Genomic DNA, 20,433 nt, shown 5'->3' on the forward strand with positions numbered 1-20,433 from the left:
TTTATTTGCACTATGTTTACTTAAAAGTGATATTATGTAATTATACCAATTTTTTTTACGAGCGTGCGTGTCTATAAAAAGCGTAACGTATTATATAAAACTTAACAATTAAAATTAAATAAATATTCGAGAAAATATTTTCTTTTTATGCTAATTTTATCTTATACATCTGATTATATTTAATAGCAAAAAAATACTCTTTTCTAGATTTCTTTCCAGTGTCTGTCGAAAGCGTAATATTTTGATTTTTGTAATGGAAAAAACCGCGGATTTCGCGGATTCGCGATAAGCTTTATCGTAAACATTCTAAGAATTTCTAAGTATCTGTTGCTCGCAGCTCTCTCGATTGATGATATTCGTTTGCTCTCGACTGCTTTATGAGAGCACTAAAGTGTAAACGTACAATTGAGATTACAATCGCCAGAGTGAAAATTCTCTCACGAGATCATTATTGTATATCTGACGTTGATGTCATCATTCACTCCTAACATCTGTTTTCGCATTTTGTGTTACAGGGGAGATGTTGGGGCCTCGCTGTTGGAGCTGAGACCGCCGCGTCGGCTGCGAAAATCCGTGGGCCCGCATCCGAAATTGATCACGAAAAAGTAAGGATCATTCGCGTAAGGATCATCTCCGCGCGTCATCATTCTCGTATCCCTCGCTTAAAAAAAAAATAGCGAGACTGTCAAATTGAATCGAATTGGGCCTAAAAAATAAAAAGAATCGTGAAGCACAGAGACGCGGGGGATTTTCTCGTAAGCCTCAAGGGATAAAGTGATATGCGCGCTCGTGCTTGTGTAACGTAAATCCAGGGGTTCGCGATATTCGATCGACAGAATAAAAAGCGAGAGATAGACATAAACAGATCGTACACGCGGACACGCGTACGAAACGAGAGAGGGGCACCGAGAAACCGAGAGCGAAAAAATGGCCATGGTCTCGACATCCTCTGTCTTGAGGTATCGTCTTCTGCTGAACGCTGCGCTCTTCACGTGCCTCGTCCTTCTTCAAAGCTCTGCTATCGCGGATAACACGGGCACGACGAAACCGCCCCCGTGTTCAAGGTAAGTGTCTCTCAGTGAACCAGCGAAACAAAATTTAGCCTCAACTCGCTACTCGCCCCTGCCAAAAACTCGCCAATTTCAGAAAATGTTCTCTCTTTTTTTCCTTTTTTTTTTTTACAGCGTCGTCGTTCGCGATAAACGACAAGGTCACACTTATTTTTAATGGAAAACTGATATTTCCGCCTTTAAAATGTTGGCGATAAGCTACGATTAAGGCAATTTTTCGTTGCGCGATATGTCAATGTTGAACATTTTCAACATCGATCCTTCGTACAACGTAAAATAAAGTTGGTCGATGATTGAAAATAATTTTTTCAACGATTACCTATCATTATCTATCTCCGTAAATATGTCGCGTCGATTTTTATTCGATCACACAAATAAGAGAAACTCATCCGCTTAGCATTTGAGAATTATTTGAAACGAATTTATCGTGTTTTATATAGATTTTATCTCTAACAATATAAGTTAGACGCGTCCGAGATCGAGCTTACGCTACTGATTTGTATATGTAAGCAATTACGTTAAACGCGTGTAATTGTATAAAATTTCATATGTCAGTTATCGGATCTCGCTAACTATTGTTTACGGAAGGAAATTACAAAATGACATAGGGTTAATTACTTAGGACTAGAAATTACATTATTACGCGCGCTTATCCCATATAGCACAGAATTACAAGTTATTACATAATATGTCAAGAATAATGGACATTTTGCGTGAATTTTCAAGACATTGATTTATTAACAATATTTATGCTTAAATGGATATATTTTTTTTCATTAAAGCATAAAACACTAGAAGTATGAAAAATTTATTGGCTGCATATGAGAATATTTTGTTTATTCGATACTTATTTCTGTAACTTTTATTTCTCGATTCGTCGTATTTTTGTTATAAAATTATCTTAATTATTGATAAAAAATAGTTTTAAAAATTTACGAACGAAAATTACTATAATTGTCAGAAATTAATCATACGCAAAAAGCTATAAAACGTAAACATAAACACGATTGTCAACAGAGCAATAGTATCGTAACTTTTTATTATTTAAAAAAACTTTTGAAACTAAATTGAAAAAATATTATTTACGAAATAAAATAAAATATAACTTTTTTTATTATAATAGATCTTTGTTGTATAAGCGTGAAGAAACCTAAAATTCGGTATTTAAAAGTGTATTTTAAATATCCGACCAACGGCCATTCGTCAGAAAATCGCGTGTCCATGATGTGACAAATATAAACTCCGACAGTCAATCGGGATATCTTAGGTATCAGACACGTCGAGAGGAAATGTCACGAGACTTCAAGTGATTCGTTGACGGCGAGTCACGTCATTCACTGTACGACAACAAAAATAGTCGTCTCACATATACATATATATGACAGTCATTTTCGTATATTTCTTTAAAGGATTGGTGAATAATTTGTACATAATAAAATCGCTGTCTCCATTTTTGCCATGTGCCATAAGTGTCTTAGAAATTTTATATCGAATTTATATTAAAATTTTATGAGACATTCTCACACATCACATTCATTTAATTATATTATTTTTTACTTAAAATAAAGTTTAGCACATAATATTGCAAATTTATCAAAATGATATCGTTTCTTTAAATATAATGTTGTATAATTTATAAGTTAAAATGTTTTAGCTAACGTTATGTTATTTGGGACTTGGTCCAAATTACAAGCAAGCGATTCTTATTTTGGTTGGACGTAGACGTAAACCACGTGTCGTTGAAAAATACGTAGAAAAATATTCTGTTTCCGCCGAAAATAAATCGTTAATCGATGTGCCATTTTTCTCATGCATATACTCGCCTACATTATCTTGAAAATAGCAAGAAAAAAGATAGTAATTGTTTTATAAATTAATTTTTTTATTTTATAAATAAGTTACTAAAGATTAAATATACATATGTATATATCCCACACAGCACAGATTCTGAGAATGTTCCAAGAATATTATAAAAGTATATTAAATATATTCTCCGAATATTTGAATATGATATATTAATTAAATATACATATTAAGAATGTTTCTCTCTATGTTTGATTTTTTCTACTTCTCATATACCGAATATACATATATCTTATAGAAGTTAATAAATATCTTCAATACGCCCCTGTAGCATATTTCTAGCAAAGACATTTTATTATATTGTAATATAATAAAATGTATCATATATGTTATATGCAACATACACGTTAATTGTTCCTACTTATTAAGTATAACATGTTACAGTTGTTATATCTCATATAGCATTACAACGATTGATTCGAGATAAATAAATGACAAAATGAATTAAATTTAATTCATTAAACTCAAAATTTAATATTTATTATATATTTTTATATACGAATTAAATTTCAATTCGCCTCAAATAAAAATAAATTTATAATTTTTCATTTATTTATCCAATTTCAAACATAATCTATTTAATATTCTGAATTTCTTGTTAGGATTTTTTTATAAGAAATTAAACTGATAGGATAAAAACTTTGAATCTTATGTTAATAGTGTCGCTCGTTAGGCTTTATATGCTTTTATGACAGAAACTTGAAAGTACGAGATGATTTTGTCATGTAGTGATAACCAGAAGAAAATATGTAATCTATTCAAAAGTATATCCTGAGGATATTTAAAAAATAATATTATAAGAAATGTTCTTGATATACATATGTCGATATATTATGTCTCGATATATCCATAGTATTTAATATAAATATAGGATATTCGAGTCTTCATATCATGTGTTGTCTGGGATATATGAAGAAAAAAATTACTATAAAACACAGACAGGAGATATCTTTTCCATTACACATTTAAATGCATAAAATACTGTTAACGAAATATCGCGTTTTTTTGTTTCTAAAGTATAGCTATAATTACATAGTATAATTATGTCTCCCTGACACAATAAGAAGAAATCAGGATCGCGCTTTAAATGGACTAGATTATATACATACACAATATTATAGTTTTATGCGAATATACGCGTGACGCAAGTATTTAGGGAAATGACCTTAGCAATGAACTTTGTCCTGAGATCAGGCGCGTGGCAAGTTGGGCTCTAAATTAACGTGTTCCGCAAGTACAATGAACGTGACCTTTACACGTCTACACATGCATGTGTGCACATGCTAATAGTGGCTCTTTTGTGTGCGTCGACTTGCGGCGGAAACTTTTCACTCGCGCGATCGATGACGCGCTTCAGCATCTCTATTTAAGACTTTGCGTCTATCTTTTTTTGCGACAGACGAATTTCTGCAACAAGAGTATCTTGTGTTTCTAGAGTATACAATTATCAATGTTTTTTTTATTTCTTTGTTTAATTTTTATTTGAACTAGGTATTTATTAAACTATTATTATTGGAGATACCACGACAAAATTTTATTAGCCCAGAACTATACGAAATTTTTTTTACATCGTAATTTTTGCAAAAAGGATGCAATAAACCATGTCAATATCGTATTGTATTCTATGTAACACACCACGTATTCTTTAAAGATTCATCAAAGAAAATCTATTATGATGATTTTTTATAATCGACGTATAATAAAATCATTAATATTCTAAGTATCCAGTAGAAATTTGTTATTGCAAAATATCTGATTTATATTTGATATAAAGTTTCAAAACGAAACATTTTAGGCTAAATATTAAGACAAGATATGGCATCTCGTATTAAGGTTTCTAAAGAGATGGAATATTTTCTTATATACATATATATATATACAATATATATTTCATCGTTAATCTTGGCATTATGCCATTCGATTCTGACAAAATCTACGCAATGTTTTTCACAATGAAAGCAGCCATTTAACAGAAAAATATATACGGTATTTATTTCGCGTTAAGTCATAATACATGGTATTAAAAAAAAGAAATAACTCTTCCTAAAATGCGATTCCGCAAATTTTTTTTTTTTTTTATAATGACAGGTTCCGTGAAGATTTATCTGCAAAATCGCGAATAAAAAATTCGGTAATGTCTTCTAGAAAAGCAAGATCTCTCATCTTACACGCGTCGCATGATGCAAACATGTTTTTCGAGTATACCCGTGTCGCGACATAGGCAAATCTGCGAGATCCGAATCACGTCTGCGAGATAACACGTATACCGGGTATATCCGGTAATAGGTATATGTATACTTGATGAAAGCGCGACGACATAATTAACTGCTGAAATCTTTTGTCGTTGTTTTTTCAAGTCGATATATTCTGCTCAAATTTCTTCGACCATGTCAAATTACCTGATCATTGATATATTTAGAAATGAAAAGGAGGATATACATAAGTGAATGTTAAGGCGTAGCGAACGAGTGGAGTAAATTGAGTTTTCCGGACATCTCTCTCTCTCTCTCTCTCTCTTCTGAATGACGTTTTATTAAAGTGGCGCGATCAGGTTCCTCGGATAAGATCGCAATGACATTTACTTCTAAAATGCACACTAAGTTTTATAAGAATTAATTTAATTTTTGATAAATCGTGTTTTTACGTATATGTACATGTAAATAAATATTTAATTTTTTAAAATTATATATTTAATTCACTGATAGTGCATATATGCGATACTATGTAGTATATAGTATTAAATGCAAATCTTATCGCGAAAAATACATACGAGCAAAGGAGGTGCTATTCTCTTGTTGCATGATGCAATATTTAGAATCGCGTTTAGCTGATTAATTAAGTCAACAATTAATTAAAACACTCTATCGCCAGTATTGCGTAGTGTGCTTAACACAGCTTTTCGAACCTGTTTCTGATAATGTTATTTTTTTATCGAAGATACGGTTATTTGCCACGATAATTTTCTGTACACATATTTGACAATCAAAAAAAAGATACTGATCTACATATCAAGATTTACATATTTTTCGAAAAAAATGATAAATATCCACGTATTTAAATTTTAAAATAGAATATCATGGATATTATATATATGTGAAATTTTTCAAATCTCGGTAATTATTAGTATAATAAATATAATCGAAGTTATATGCTGTGTTATATAAATATATATATAATATACATATATCACATTTTTAATATAAAATCGTTTGCTTAGAACGAGCTCGATGAAATGGAAATAGATGTGAATAGCGAATAGATGATAAAAATTTTTTAAATCAAATAACCATCAAACGATATATACAATATAGATATATTGTCAAGTGACGTAAATGCCAAAATTGCGTTATCATTGTCACATGTTCGAAATGTATTATCATACGTCAAATAATTTGCAATAACAAAGCAGATTTGACACAGAAAGAAAAAGAAATAATTATGAATATTCAAAGATGCTTTGTTTGTTTAAGTAATCATTGACAATTACATATATACAGCTTTTGAAACATTAACAATATAACATATGTGTAGATATTTATCTTTTTTTTAACGTGTACTCTTGATTATGATACGTTTTTAATTCGAGAGAACAATTCCGAGCGTGCAGTTATTCCATATGGATAATTATTCACGGATATTTACGTCAAAGGATCGTATCAGCACATAATTGCGAACTAATGTAAACAGAAATTCGAAAGAGGAGATTTAGCAGAAGTTCGATTTGCATATTTTTACCGAAAGGAAAAATTTGCGTAATCTCGTTCGAAAGGAGACGCGAGGGATCGCGGGGTTTCCACCGAACAGGAAAAAATCATTATCAAACTGTTCGTTCGCGAACGAGGAGACTAGAGCGCGCGTATTAATGATGATAATGAGGCACATTTCGCGAGGCTAATCGCGGCCGTCTCGCGCATTCCGTCACGCGAGCGCGGGATTTTTTTGTATCGATAGAACAATGCGCGAATTTTCCATTCCCAAGAGAGACGATTTTGCTCGAAATACATATACGACCGAGTCGCATCGCGTGCGTCAAAATGCGATACGCAAAATCAGAAGTCTCACGTACGGAGGCCAGTCGTGCGCGACCGATTTACGTAGCGAATTCGCGATGTCACGTTTTGTTCTCGCGTGCGAGAGAGATTGACGGAGGAGGATCTGCCCGATAGAATCTCCTCGGAACACAAAAAGAAATTTCGAAATGTCGAAATGCTTGGAATTCACTCGCTCGCTCTACACGCTTTTACGATTTTAATTATTGCGATATAGAGGAGGAATATTTATTTTTACGAAACCTAATTATATATATACACACACGTTGTGTTACATGATTACACGCTTGTTCGTTGAACGATCCGTCGTTTGAATACCGTTCTTTTTATGAGTTCTGATCTAATGCTTCTTCGGCTCTGACAGCATCCGGAAGTGAATCAGAATGCTCTACAGCGCCTTACAATTCACAGGAAAAAATAAAACGATGTTAATTGTAGGATTGGAATTTTGCTACTATTAAGCACAAGCGTGTAATTCTTTACACATGTTTCCCGGTTTTTTTTTTTGTCTAAGTATCATCGTTGTTTGTGAAATTATTATATTTCACAATTAAAGACTTAAAGCTTCTTTTCTAACTGCAATTAGAGATTAGTAGCTGCTTTATTCTTACAAAAATTATGCATTCATGAAGATGGCGCATAATTAAAATTTTAAAATATGTCTGACTTAATTAAGGAAATCAAGACATTGATTTATAGATGTTTATTAATCGCGAAAACTGCGCATAGTTGAAAAGCGTCTTGCTTCTTCAAGATTATGCCGCGATTTCGTGATATTAATTTAATATGTAGGCTCCCTTAATAGGGTTGACTTTGCACTGCAGTAATGAAGGAGTTTAATTAATATAAAACTTAGAAAATAATAAATAACGCGAATTTTTTGGAGCGAAAGACGGGATTCCTCAATTATCAACTATTCTTATCGTCACTCGTTATCATAAATTATTATAAATTACCACAGATTTGCAATAAATTTGCGATAACGTTTGTGACTTTATTAAAATTTCTCCCTTTTTTACGAAAGACATTTTTCTTATCTCGGTGCAAAGTTCATCCTCGGACTGATACCGTCCACGGTAAGACCCGATCCGCGACCGATTCGATCAACGAGGGAGGCTATCGTTGCGCGAACGGTCTCGTGCGATCTCGTCGAGTCAAGTAGCCATATACCATGCCTTTCCAGCGAGATATACTGCCACGGCGATCTGCTGCACACGATACAGATGGCCGCCGTGTACAAGGACTCCAAGCACTTCGTCGACATGAAAATGAAACTATCGGCGAACGAGACGCTGGCGTCGTTCTGGGCCTTTATGAGGAGCGTAAACAACGCGCCGACCAAACACCAGGTGGAGAAGTTCATCAACGACACGTTCGAGCCACCCGGCTACGAGTTCGAGGACTGGGATCCGTCCGATTGGACGGCGAATCCCAAGTTCTTGCAGAACATCGAGGACGACGAGCTGCGAAAATTCGGCTCCGATCTCAATCACATCTGGAAACTGCTGGGCAGGAAGATGCGGGAGGACGTGAGGATCAACGAGAATCTCTATTCGATCATCTACGTGCCGCATCCCGTGATCGTGCCCGGCGGTCGATTCCGCGAGTTCTACTACTGGGATTCGTACTGGATCATCAAGGGCCTGCTGCTGTCCGAGATGCACAACACCGTCAAGGGCATGCTGAACAATTTCGTGTCGATAGTGGACAAGATAGGCTTCATACCGAACGGCGGTAGAGTCTACTATAAGATGCGTTCGCATCCGCCGCTGTTGATACCCATGGTACAAGAGTATCTAAGGGTTACCCACGACGATGTCTGGTTGAAGGAGAATCTCTGGCTGTTGGAGAAGGAATTCGATTTCTGGATGATCAACAGGACCGTGGATGTCGAAGTAGATGGGATTAATTACACCCTCGCTAGATACTACGAGGAATCGTCGGGTCCTCGACCGGAATCCTATAAGTAAGTATCGCGACTCATACATTCGATAATGATGAAGATGAATCCGGAGAAGCTAATCATCTAAAGTCGAACCAAAATTGGGAATATTTGAAAAATTCAGACATAATTGACTCTCCCTGTTTCTTTCTCTTTCTCTCTTTTTATTTATGTTGAATTCTTAAAAATATTAATTTTTATACGTTGTATAAAATAAGTACATCTTGAACAATTTCCGATTTTGTTATAAAATATCTTAAAGAAAAATTCTATAAACGAGAATGACTAAATATTCTCAATCAACTTAGACTCAGTTTTGATTTTTCGATCTTTTAATCTCGCGATTTGATGCTCAGGGAGGACTATCTGACGAGTCAAAGTTTTCGAACCGCCGAAGAGAAGGATTATTATTATTCGGAATTGAAAACGGCGGCCGAGTCCGGATGGGACTTTTCCAGTCGATGGTTCGTACACGAGGGTACCAACAAGGGTAATTATCATTCCTTAATTGTTTTCCGCGCATGTAAATGGAAGTCTTTCTGGGTGAGCGACGTTGGGCACAATATTACATACGTGTTTACGCGAGTAAAGTAATTAAAATAACTTTGATGGATGGATAAAACGTATTGTCGCACAAGTGGCAGAAGATGACGTACTGTGCTAATTGTAAAAGCCATCTTCGATTCAAAAGAAGAAAAAAAAAAGAATAGAGAAAATGTGTTTGAATGTCTTACATTAACTGAACTCAATTTTTTTTACGTGTAGCTTCTCTCCAAAATGATATCGAACCAACGCTAAAACGCTGCGTTGTTTGTTAATGTTAATGATTAATTTTCTTTTTATATCTTGAAGCTATAATGATACATTACACAGATATACGCAAGTATACCTACGCGCGGCATAGCCATTATTGTGCTATGTATTCCACAATTATTCCACATTAAACAGCGTATCTTCAATGAGATCTGCGCGCGCCGTCAAGGCCCTCCGTCTCGTTTCCTAAGTGAAAGCCTTGCTCGAGGCATCGGTACTCTAAAATCCATTTTTACAAAACCAAGTGTTGCAATTCAGAATCGGTAGATCGTGCCGTTTTGTAATATTCAGATTGTCCTACCTTGCTCAATTCCATGTCAATTAAAAATGCAATTTGGCCTATTAAAAAGTGTAATCTTTTATTTATGAATCTCTTACTACTTTCCAATTATGTGTACGTATAACGAAAGTTCGTTAGAAAAAAAAAACTCGGCTGACAGCGAGACGCGAATTTCAGGCAATCTGACGAATCTCAAGTCCAGATCGATAATTCCGGTCGATTTGAATGCCATATTATATCGAAACGCCGTGCTGCTGGCTCAGTACAATCGTCAGATGGGCAACGAGACAAAGGCCGCGTATTACGACAACATAGCGGAGAAGTGGAAGGAGGCGATCGAGATGGTGTTGTGGCACGAGGAGGTAGGTACCTGGTTGGACTACGATATCCTGAACGACATCAAGCGGGATTACTTCTATCCGACCAACATCCTGCCGTTCTGGACGAATTGCTACGACACCTCGAAGAAGTCGGAATATGTGTCGAAGGTGCTCAAGTATCTTGAGAAGAATCAGATCATGTTGAATCAGGGCGGTATCCCGACCACGCTGGAACACTCTGGCGAACAATGGGACTATCCCAATGCCTGGCCGCCTCTTCAATATTTCTTCATCATGTCGTTGAACAACACGGGCGACCCATGGGCGCAAAGGTTGGCCTACGAAATCAGCCAGAGATGGGTCCGTAGTAACTATAAGGCTTTCAACGAGACGCACAGCATGTATGAAAAGGTAATTTCCCAGGTGAAAAGAAAATGAGGCTGAAGAATATAATATCTCGCGTAATTCGTTTTATAATAAATTTGTAAAAAATTGTCGCATTTGTATGAGTTCGTGTAATTTTCTTCAGAGGGGGGAAATTTCTAAAGTAGGGAAAATTAATTCTGTTTACAGTACGATGCGACCGTCTCGGGCGGACACGGTAGTGGAGGTGAGTACGAAGTACAGCTTGGTTTCGGCTGGTCGAACGGGGTCGTTATGGATTTGCTGGATAAGTATGGTGACAGGTTGACCGCGGAGGATTTCTTCATAGCCGGCGAGATAGTCGAAAACGCGGCGCCACCGCAGGTTATTTCTACGGCTGGTCAAATGCTAACCGGGCTTTTAGCTCTCATCATATCGTTAGCAGCAGGATTTATAGGGTGAGGTGAGTGTCAAGTTGATAGGAGAAAAGTATTTATTTCACGTTGCAAATAAATAGAGAAGTCTTGATAGCTTCTTTTTTTTATAAGATTATAAGGTCATGTTATGTCAAATATATCTGCAAGTTTTTTTCAATGAATTAATTAATAGTACATGTGTGATAGCATATATTAAAAGAATATCTCTTTGCTTTTTGTTTCAGATATACACGTGATCTAAATCGGCTAGCATAAAGTTTGAAAAAATAGAGAGATCGATATAGGTGGTAATAGAGATACTTTTAGTAGCAAAAAAAAAACGAGAAGTTAATCTAAATAATATATTTCGCTCCTCTTTCTTGATTTTTATTCGGTTTATAAGACTCAATAACCGGTGAAAGAAAGATCGCGAAAACGGGTAAAGGGACCAAATAGAAGCAAGTGCAGGCACTCCTTCTTACGAATATTATTGTGAGATATTTTGAGTATGACGCGAGGTTTCGCGTCATATTTATTCTCTTGCCACACACGTGCTTCCAAAGATTATTCTATAAACTACAGAATATATATATATATATATATATATATATATATATATTTTTTTTTTAACGATATCCGCATTTAAGTATTACTTCAGAAGGGACACGAATCTTTATTGTTTGCTTACTCGCGATATACTATCGATATCGTACTTACCAATTATTTAAATTTTATATTATATATATATATATATATACACACAAAATTTACTATTTCACTTTACACATGATTTAAAATTTTTATTAAAATAATTTTTATTTTAAAAAATACGCATATTCAGAATACGTGATATCGATTTTTTTCTGAGATTATTATCTGTAGGATTATATCGCCAGTATGCCTAAACGCATTTGCAAACATGTGCCTTCTTAGCTATGGAATTACGTCGTTATATTATTTATAAGAATATCGTGGCCCTTCTCTTTCTCGCTGACGGATAACGTAGACAAGATTTATTATCGCTAGATAATCGTCTATTACTTAATCGTTCCATCAAACATGCGTTGTTACGAGGGATATTCTGTGATTATTTAACGAACTACTTCGCTGGTCGAACTACGTTCTAGTATCCTTCTATGGCAGGAGTTTATCCTTTGTTTTTGACGTCTAAAACTTTGAAAATACCGCAGGCGATTTCTTGAATTTAGAGTCTCTATCAACGTATATTATTTTATTCTGAGATTAGCCATTAACTACTATATTAGTATTATTAGATAAATTATAGATAAATTATTATGTCGCACATATAATATGTATGTAATAAGCAAATATCGACATCTCCGAAATATTTCGGAGACAGTCGGAGAAAGGTTCCTCGAAAGGGAAGAAGAAAAAGACGCAATGAGAAAGTGTTAAGGTAAGATTAAGAGCATGAGTTTCGGCAGGACTAGAAGTTTACAAATAAATGAAATAACAAAGAAAGGTTCCGCTCTCTTTCTCTCTCTCTCTCTCTCTCTCTCTCTCTCTCTCTCTCTCTCTCTCTCTCTTTCTCTCTTTCTCTTCTCGGAAGAAGAGTGGACTTATCTAGTCAGTTTGCGTACAGCGCTTAGCTATCTTATTTTTATGAATTCGCATTGGTGAGATATTGTGAAGAGGTTGAGCGTCGCTAAAATTACTCCTTTAATCTTCGTCATCGCTCTCACAAAGGGTGCCTTAAATATAACTTGAATGGGCGGATAAGACGGAGCGTTGAATTGAGGAAAACACGAGGTAGCAATGAATAATAAACGAACACAACAGTTGACAGTTCGTAACGATGACAGATAGTTTACTTTCAATTCGCGAATTGTTGCCTATATATTTTATATAGTCCTCTCTTGTATCTTCATTCGCAATCATTCCCTTTGTAGTAAAAATTAGCGCGGTATTAAAGCTACGATCTCGCTAATTACTATGTCCACACTCTTCGAATCTATTGAATAGATTCTAATGAAAGATAAAGCGTATATAAAAAAGCACACAAATATGTATTTTTGAAGAAAGAAGGATTTATTATTATATATTTATTTAGAGAAGACACAGATTTTATTCGGTGAAAAATATATACAAGACGTAATACACCAATACATAATTATTCTATACGTTTAAAATATCGGTACAATTTTACTTATTTGTAAAGTTAAGCACAACATTAATAAACTCGTCGACTATATTTTCATCTCAGAGGACACATATATTGCGCACTCTATTTTTAGTTATGTCAGCCAAGATGACATTTAATAACGCATGCGTAGATATATAAAAATATCGCGTCTGTCTCTTGCCATGTAAGATATTGCATGACTTTTAAGCTGTAGTTATTTGATATAACTTAAAAACAATTATTTTTATTAAACGGGTATGCTACATATTTTCTTTTCGTAATCTATTTATACGAATGCGAGTGCGTTACACGCATGCTCCTTGCATCCACAAGTCCACACACCTTGTACGATAAATTAATAAAATAAATAAATTGAATGTGTGTGTACCTCCACGTAAACTATCCTGTGATACATCAACATTGCATGTAGCCATTTGTATATACACATAGCCATAATACTTTTAATATTTAAAAAAGATATTTCAGAGATAGTTTATCGCGGAACTAACAATAAGTTGGATAAAAAACATTCCTTCATTCTGTTTTAAGTTTGGTAAGTCCGTGTCTAATGTAATTGAATCTGCCGAAGATCAATTTGCAAAATAATTATATTTATCAGACAAATTTCTTACATCGATATTCTCTCTAATCAATACGTGATATTAAGTGTGATTAGAAATTAAGTATAATTTATAAATCCTTGAAACATGATTTTGTTTATTCCGATGTATCATATTTAATTGCGATAATGTAAATAAGATGATGCTCGTTAAAATATTTATTAGATAAATTTGTTAAATCGATATTCTCCCTACTCGATACGCGATATTAATTATAATTTGTAAGTACTTGAAACGCATGATTTTTTTATTCTGATGTATCATATATTTAATTGCGACAATGTAAATAAGACGAGGTTCAGTAAAATACTTTTCAAGGATAAGGCGTAACAATGAACAATTAAAAAGATATTTGTGTTATCAGACGCGCAGCAGGAACATTTTGAAACATTTGCATAAGAACTTATTGTTAAGTTAATTTTTGCAAGGATATGTCTTTCAATAGATGGCATTTTAAGCCTTTGTGACTGCGATAATTATCATTCCATTGCGCTACGCAAGTGGAACTTTTCACGCACAGCGAGCCGTCTTCGATGGGTGCCTAGTCTACCGTCAATAGTAATTACGCAGATAGTAGTCAAGTCCGTGATGAGATTATACAGGATGACCCAAAAGATGCGTACTAGTGATTCAAAAAAGGATATCTGCAGCCTTTTACCTGAAGCCTTTCTCTTTAAAAGCGAAAGTTTAATCCGAGAAAAGGAGCTTCTTTAAAAGTATGAAAGTTTAGGTAAAGTTTTTTGTGTCAAATTAAAAAAAAATTTTTCACCTAGAAATTTTAAGATTTAAATATTTCACAATGCAATAAACCACACAAGAATTTTTGAACGCTATCGAATTTTTTATTACTTATGTAAATGCATATAATATTTGCAGATAAGAGAAAAACGTTTGAACAATTTAATGCAAGTATTCAGATAGATCTTTGATCGAATTAAATGTATTTCTCGGATTAATTTTTTTATATAATTTTGAATGCACTCACAAAATGCACTCTTTTGCTTGCAATAACGCATGTTTTGGGTACCACTATTACACGATGCACAGTCGCACTATATTACGACGTTATCGCGATAAGTATGATGAAGCTACTAGCTCTTGCATCCATCAGTACTCTCGTATGAAGGTACCGATACAATTACCAGCACACATGGTGGTACTGAGAGAAAGAGGAGGAAACGAATGGCCGCCAATGAATATACACGTGATGTAGGCGTGACTGCATTTGCTATTCAAGCTTTTTGCGCAAATTCCTGCCGACATTAGATCGCGCTCAAGGACCGGTCTGTGATCGCATCGATATAACGCGGTATAATTTCGTATGAAAGATATTTATATATAATTGATAAAAATAATATATAATTGATTATTGATCAAATAAACAGAATTATAAAAATGCATTGGTGAAAAGAAGTATTTTTTGAGCGAAAAAAAATACACGCGATTCAACAAATGAGAAAGAGAAGAGAGGAGAGAAAAAATTGTAAATTTTTCCGATTGCAATAAATGTCTTGAACACCTAAATAAAATACAGGCAAAAAATGTGTGAACACTGATATGTCTGACAAATTTTACGACGCAGTTAAAGTCATTTGAAATACGAATAAAAATGTTGGTCTTTTGAAATAAATTCTTTTTTTTATGTGTGTGCAGATATGCATATTTTTTATTGAGAAAGAAATTTATGCTAAGAAGTTTAAATACATACTCAACGTGATATTTATGTCTTGAATGCAAGATAATGTGATGACACATTGTCACTTGCATCGTATCGTAATGCACATATTGATAATCGTGATAATAATCCGAATTTTTGGATAAACTCTGATAATAAACTCTGTGTCTTTAGCAGCAAATTAATTGACTTAATACTTCGACACAGAAATCTTGATATTACCGATAATTAAACTTCTATAATAATTGCAGAATTATCGAAACAGCGCAAGTAGATGGAACGATATTAATTAAAGATGTGTTTTTAATTAAAGATCAAAAAGTTCGATTTTATTATTAAAGTAATTTATCATTCGAAAGTGTACTATTTGGTAAACTGCTTGCAATTCTCTTCATTCCTTAGATAGTTAGTTCTTGGGTCTATCGAGTGAGGGGACTTAAAGATTTACCAATCAAAATTTCATCAAATTTTTAGAAATTAAAAATTAAATGTAATTAAAAAAATTTAGAATGTTGCTTAATTCATTTTTTTTTCACAGGATGGTTATGTACAAGAGACGGCAGTATTATGCACCCGGTCCATCGACGATCCCGAACAAGAGACAGGGGTTGTCGAGCGGTAGCAATCTCTACCGGAAGCGGATCGCGTATACCGAGTTGAAGGACATGAACAACGATTGATGACCGCTCGTCGTCTAGACCGAATGTCGATTTATTACATGACTAGTGAAAGAAAGTACGCGCACAAATATATAACAAGGAAGCGGAAGGAGCAAGGTAGAGAAGAAAAAAACGCCAGGCCAGGATGAAGTCAGGAGTACAGAGTACGAATACATGTACTCGCAGGTATCCTGCGAAAAGAGCGAGACTGACTGGTATCAATCGAGATATGGAAGATCTACCTCTCTACTGATGAAGAAACCCAGGTGTTCGAAGACAGAATCATCGCTTCGATGACGATCTTCCGGTCTATGAAATCGAACAACGACAAGATGACGGATCCCGGAAGCGTAAAACCAAAGTTTGAGAATCGCACTTGATTCCGATCGAAAGCTTCCGTCTGAGTGTTCGCTAAAAATTTGAAGAGAGAGAGCAAGATAAGGAAAAAGCAGGTATAGTACATTTAATGTCAAAATTAAAGGGAGAGAGAAATATATGTATGTGTGCAGGTGCAGGTGCGTGTGCATAAGACTCCTCTCCAGCGATAGCAGGATTTAGTTTTAGTTTAGCAAAATATTAGACAGAAAAAAAATAATGGAATTATTTATTGACTTCTTTTCGACAAAAGAAGGTACATTTGCGCAGGATCTTTACAGCGTCCTTCTAAGCAGGATTTAAGCGTCAGAAAGGAAGAATTAAATTCTTATAAATACGCTTATCACTGCTTCAACATTTATCTTATCTTTGATACGCTCTTCATTGGGCTAATTTTAAGATTATCTTGAAGATAATCTCCTTACGAAGTGCGAAATCAAAACACTATAATGACCATTAAAAAGCGTTGAGCTAAAAAATTCTACGGTGCCATCCAATCGTACGTACGAAAATTAATTAATTCTACACAACGTTACATATATATCCAGCGACTTTTCTTCGCGACGTGAGAAAGTGAGCGCGTTTTTATGAATGTTATAATGACTCGCGAGAAGTGATTTTATAATGAAGCGATTGATAAAAAGTAGCGGTAAAGAGATTTTGCTATTTGCGAACGATTAAAACGTGTGCGTGAATGCAAGAATGACAAAATGCGTATATGATTTATAGAAAGATGTGCCACGTGCAGGCAAGATATTGTGAAATTATAAGAGTGTAAATATTATAAATAAATAAATAATTTTATTTATTTATTATTTATATTAATATAAATAATATAAATAAATTATTTATTTATGTATTTATACACTTACAATATGTGTATATATATATATATTATATGTAGACATAATTTAGATAAAACCTAGATAGTGAATAATTGACGATAAACTACTGATGAGATAAATTATTAATGAGATCATTGTATTTTTGCTGATATTTTTATAAACGAGTGAGCATGTTTATCCCGCGTTACATTAACGATCGATCCGTGGGCGATTGTTCGCTGAAAATCGATACGTCGTGTACGACAATTTATTTATTATTACTTCTTTTTTTTAATTAGCGCTTCGCGTTAAATTTTATGATGTTGTAGGGAGGTTGAAAGTTCCTTTGCCAATCTATTCGAAAGAGCTTTCACGTGCTCAATTAGTTTTATTCTCTAAAGCGAGTACGATTTCATGGTATTTATATTTCTTTAGCGTAAAGAGTAATAAGACCTCGTAGAATTATCTTGTTAGAGCTGCCGATAGAACTACTTTCTAGAGCGTATATTTAATTGCAACTGCAATTTGTTATTTTGCTCTCTCATTATTACGTATTTTAAGCGCACGCGACGACTCCAAACGATATTGTCGTAATTTTTCGCGATAGGGCGTTTCTCGGAGTAATATTGACAGATATCAATCAAATGTAGATGAGCGTTTTAAATGATAGATACAAAAATCTGATTTCTGGCCAGTGTGTATGATACCGAGAGTACCTGGTGTTTATTTGCGACATATCCGAGAAAATCTCTAACACGTGAATTGTACGGAACCTCTCTCTTAATTACATATGTTCCACAGATTACGACCCAAGTTAAATTGTAAATAATTTTCTGTATAATATATATATATATATACACACAGAATGATATACATAGAAAGAGGGAAGAGGAAAGATATCTGATTAAGGTCATAAATTGTATGAAAAATTCAATATATTAACTCTTGCTCTCCTCTATTTCTTATATATATATATATATATATATATATATATATATATATATATTTACTTATATTACTTATATTTAGATAGAATCTGTTAGATTCATGAAATTAAATTGCCGTACACGACGCGTTTAATCGAATGCCTAGAACAAGTAAAACGGACAATTAAACGAAGATACAGTCGACTTATAATAACTGTTAATAGAGACCGACGATCTTTTGAGAGATTCGCTGATTTTATCATGAATAGGGTGTCTGGTGTCATGCTTGCTATGATCCTTGACTTTTGTTGTCATTTGCTTATTTTTAGACTATTGCAGCGTATATCAAGTGGATCATACTGCCAAGAAATGCGATAAACATGCGAATCTAAGATGAACGACGTTACGCAATAATTAATCGGCTGAAAATATTTTAAATCATGTACAACTGTAATTTAGGTTTTAATTCAATATTATTTTAGTAATATATACACACATAAACACACACACACACACACACACATACACTTGATAATATTATAGAATATTTCGAGTGAATCTTCGTTTAAATATAATGATGACAATGAAAGAAAAATGAAGGTAGTTCAAGAGTACATCATGGAATATTAGCATGTATTCTTTTTTATCACAAGTGTCCTAAGTGTAAATAGTTTCTATATCTTTCTTTTCGGATGTTAAAATTAGAACTCTTGATGTATACATTGTGCAATTTTTTATATTTAATCATTTTATTTCATCTTGATTTTAATCTATTCGTATGCATTTGTAAATCATTCTAACAAATGTTTAAAAAAATAATAATATAAGAATAATCATCACGAATTATAATTGTCTAAATATTTTATCATAATGCAATATACATTTATATCGTTAAAAATGATTTCATTTACAGCAATGGAATGCGTGTTCTAATTTGCTAATTTATGATTGCGATAAATTTATTTTACCAAATTTATATGCGAAGAGAGCGATTTCAGAATTTCGCTTATCGACTTCGACAAAGTTAAAAAATTTAAAAAACTCGATAATACTTGAAAAAAAACTTGTGAACTTCCTTCTCCTTTTTACAACCCTTTATGCATGAAAGCTGCAACGACAGAGAGAAAGGAATGCGGTTGTATATATATAATAAAGTTTTACACAAATATCAATTAGATATAAATATACATATGTGAAGAAATTAATTTGTTAAATTTTGTACGGCGGTAATTTGTGACGCGGTGTTCAATCGATATTTGTGTAATGAAGATCAAATCGCAGATGAATGATATATCTTGTATTAGAGATACGCTACTTCAAAGGAAGCGTTCCTATATTTTAATGTGCGTAGGTAATGTGCGGCGAAATTCGCATCACGGTCGAAGAAAATGCAATTAAAACGAGTTGGATTCTCTTCTAATCGTGATGAAAAAAAAATCGTGAGTCTTTCACAGATAGATTTATCCTTATTTAAACGCGATTCACGATTACACACAAAGACGCGAGTGATTTTAGTTACTGGATAATCTTATTCACTGACGAGAGCAGTATTAGCAGAGAACGTACGATAGCGAATAAATTAAGCGTTTTCTGCTGAAAGCATGTGTCATAAATGTTTATGGAAAATATAAATACACCATATGAGTATTTTCACAGATTTGCGTTGTAATAAATATTAATTTTTGAAATAATTATTATAGGCATTGTGTTGACTTTTTGCATCCATAATGTAAGAAGAGACTATGATTAGCTTATTGTTAGATAATTTTTCTCTAATATTTTGATATGTATATTAGAGAGAAAAATTTCCTCTTCTTCCTAGGTCCTTTTACTATCAAGCAATATTTCATTTATATTTTATAAAAGTGTAAGATTTTGCTTATTTTAATCAAGATTTTAATTATATATTTATATGCGTTATATGAAGAGAATGCGAATTTCAGCCGCGTGATGAATAACATAAGCGATCAACAAATTTCGAAACAAATGCAGAAATTTCAATGCAAGATGTAAAGATATCTGTATTGTATGTACACTTGAATAATTGTGATACTTAGAAATAAGTAGGTACGTTTTTTGCTGTTTTATGATGCAT

The 20,433-nt window shown here is 33.7% G+C and overlaps 1 protein-coding gene across 8 annotated transcripts in view; it reads left to right on the forward strand.

Moving 5' to 3' along the window:
* The window catches only part of LOC145939827 (trehalase), a 50,894-nt gene extending 30,864 nt beyond the window's left edge, over positions 1 to 20,030 (forward strand). For 5 of the 8 annotated variants that reach the window (XM_083044456.1, XM_083044455.1, XM_083044454.1 and 2 more), the window contains exons 2-7: positions 516 to 1,064; positions 8,166 to 8,948; positions 9,281 to 9,414; positions 10,195 to 10,748; positions 10,911 to 11,158; positions 16,093 to 20,030. In XM_083044456.1, the coding sequence (XP_082900582.1) occupies positions 928 to 1,064; positions 8,166 to 8,948; positions 9,281 to 9,414; positions 10,195 to 10,748; positions 10,911 to 11,158; positions 16,093 to 16,234 (1,998 nt within the window). In that variant the 5' untranslated portion in view covers positions 516 to 927 and the 3' untranslated portion in view covers positions 16,235 to 20,030. Of the gene's footprint in view, positions 1 to 515; positions 1,065 to 8,165; positions 8,949 to 9,280; positions 9,415 to 10,194; positions 10,749 to 10,910; positions 11,164 to 11,361; positions 13,641 to 16,092 lie in introns of those variants that run through there. The other 3 variants (XM_083044452.1, XM_083044459.1, XM_083044458.1) reach the window with 2 other exon arrangements.
* The last annotated feature ends 403 nt before the right edge of the window (positions 20,031 to 20,433 follow it).

This window comes from Prenolepis imparis, unplaced genomic scaffold (genome assembly GCF_030444845.1).
Source record: "Prenolepis imparis isolate NDT839.2.m4 unplaced genomic scaffold, iyPreImpa1.0 SCAF_8, whole genome shotgun sequence".
NCBI lineage: Eukaryota > Metazoa > Arthropoda > Insecta > Hymenoptera > Formicidae > Prenolepis > Prenolepis imparis.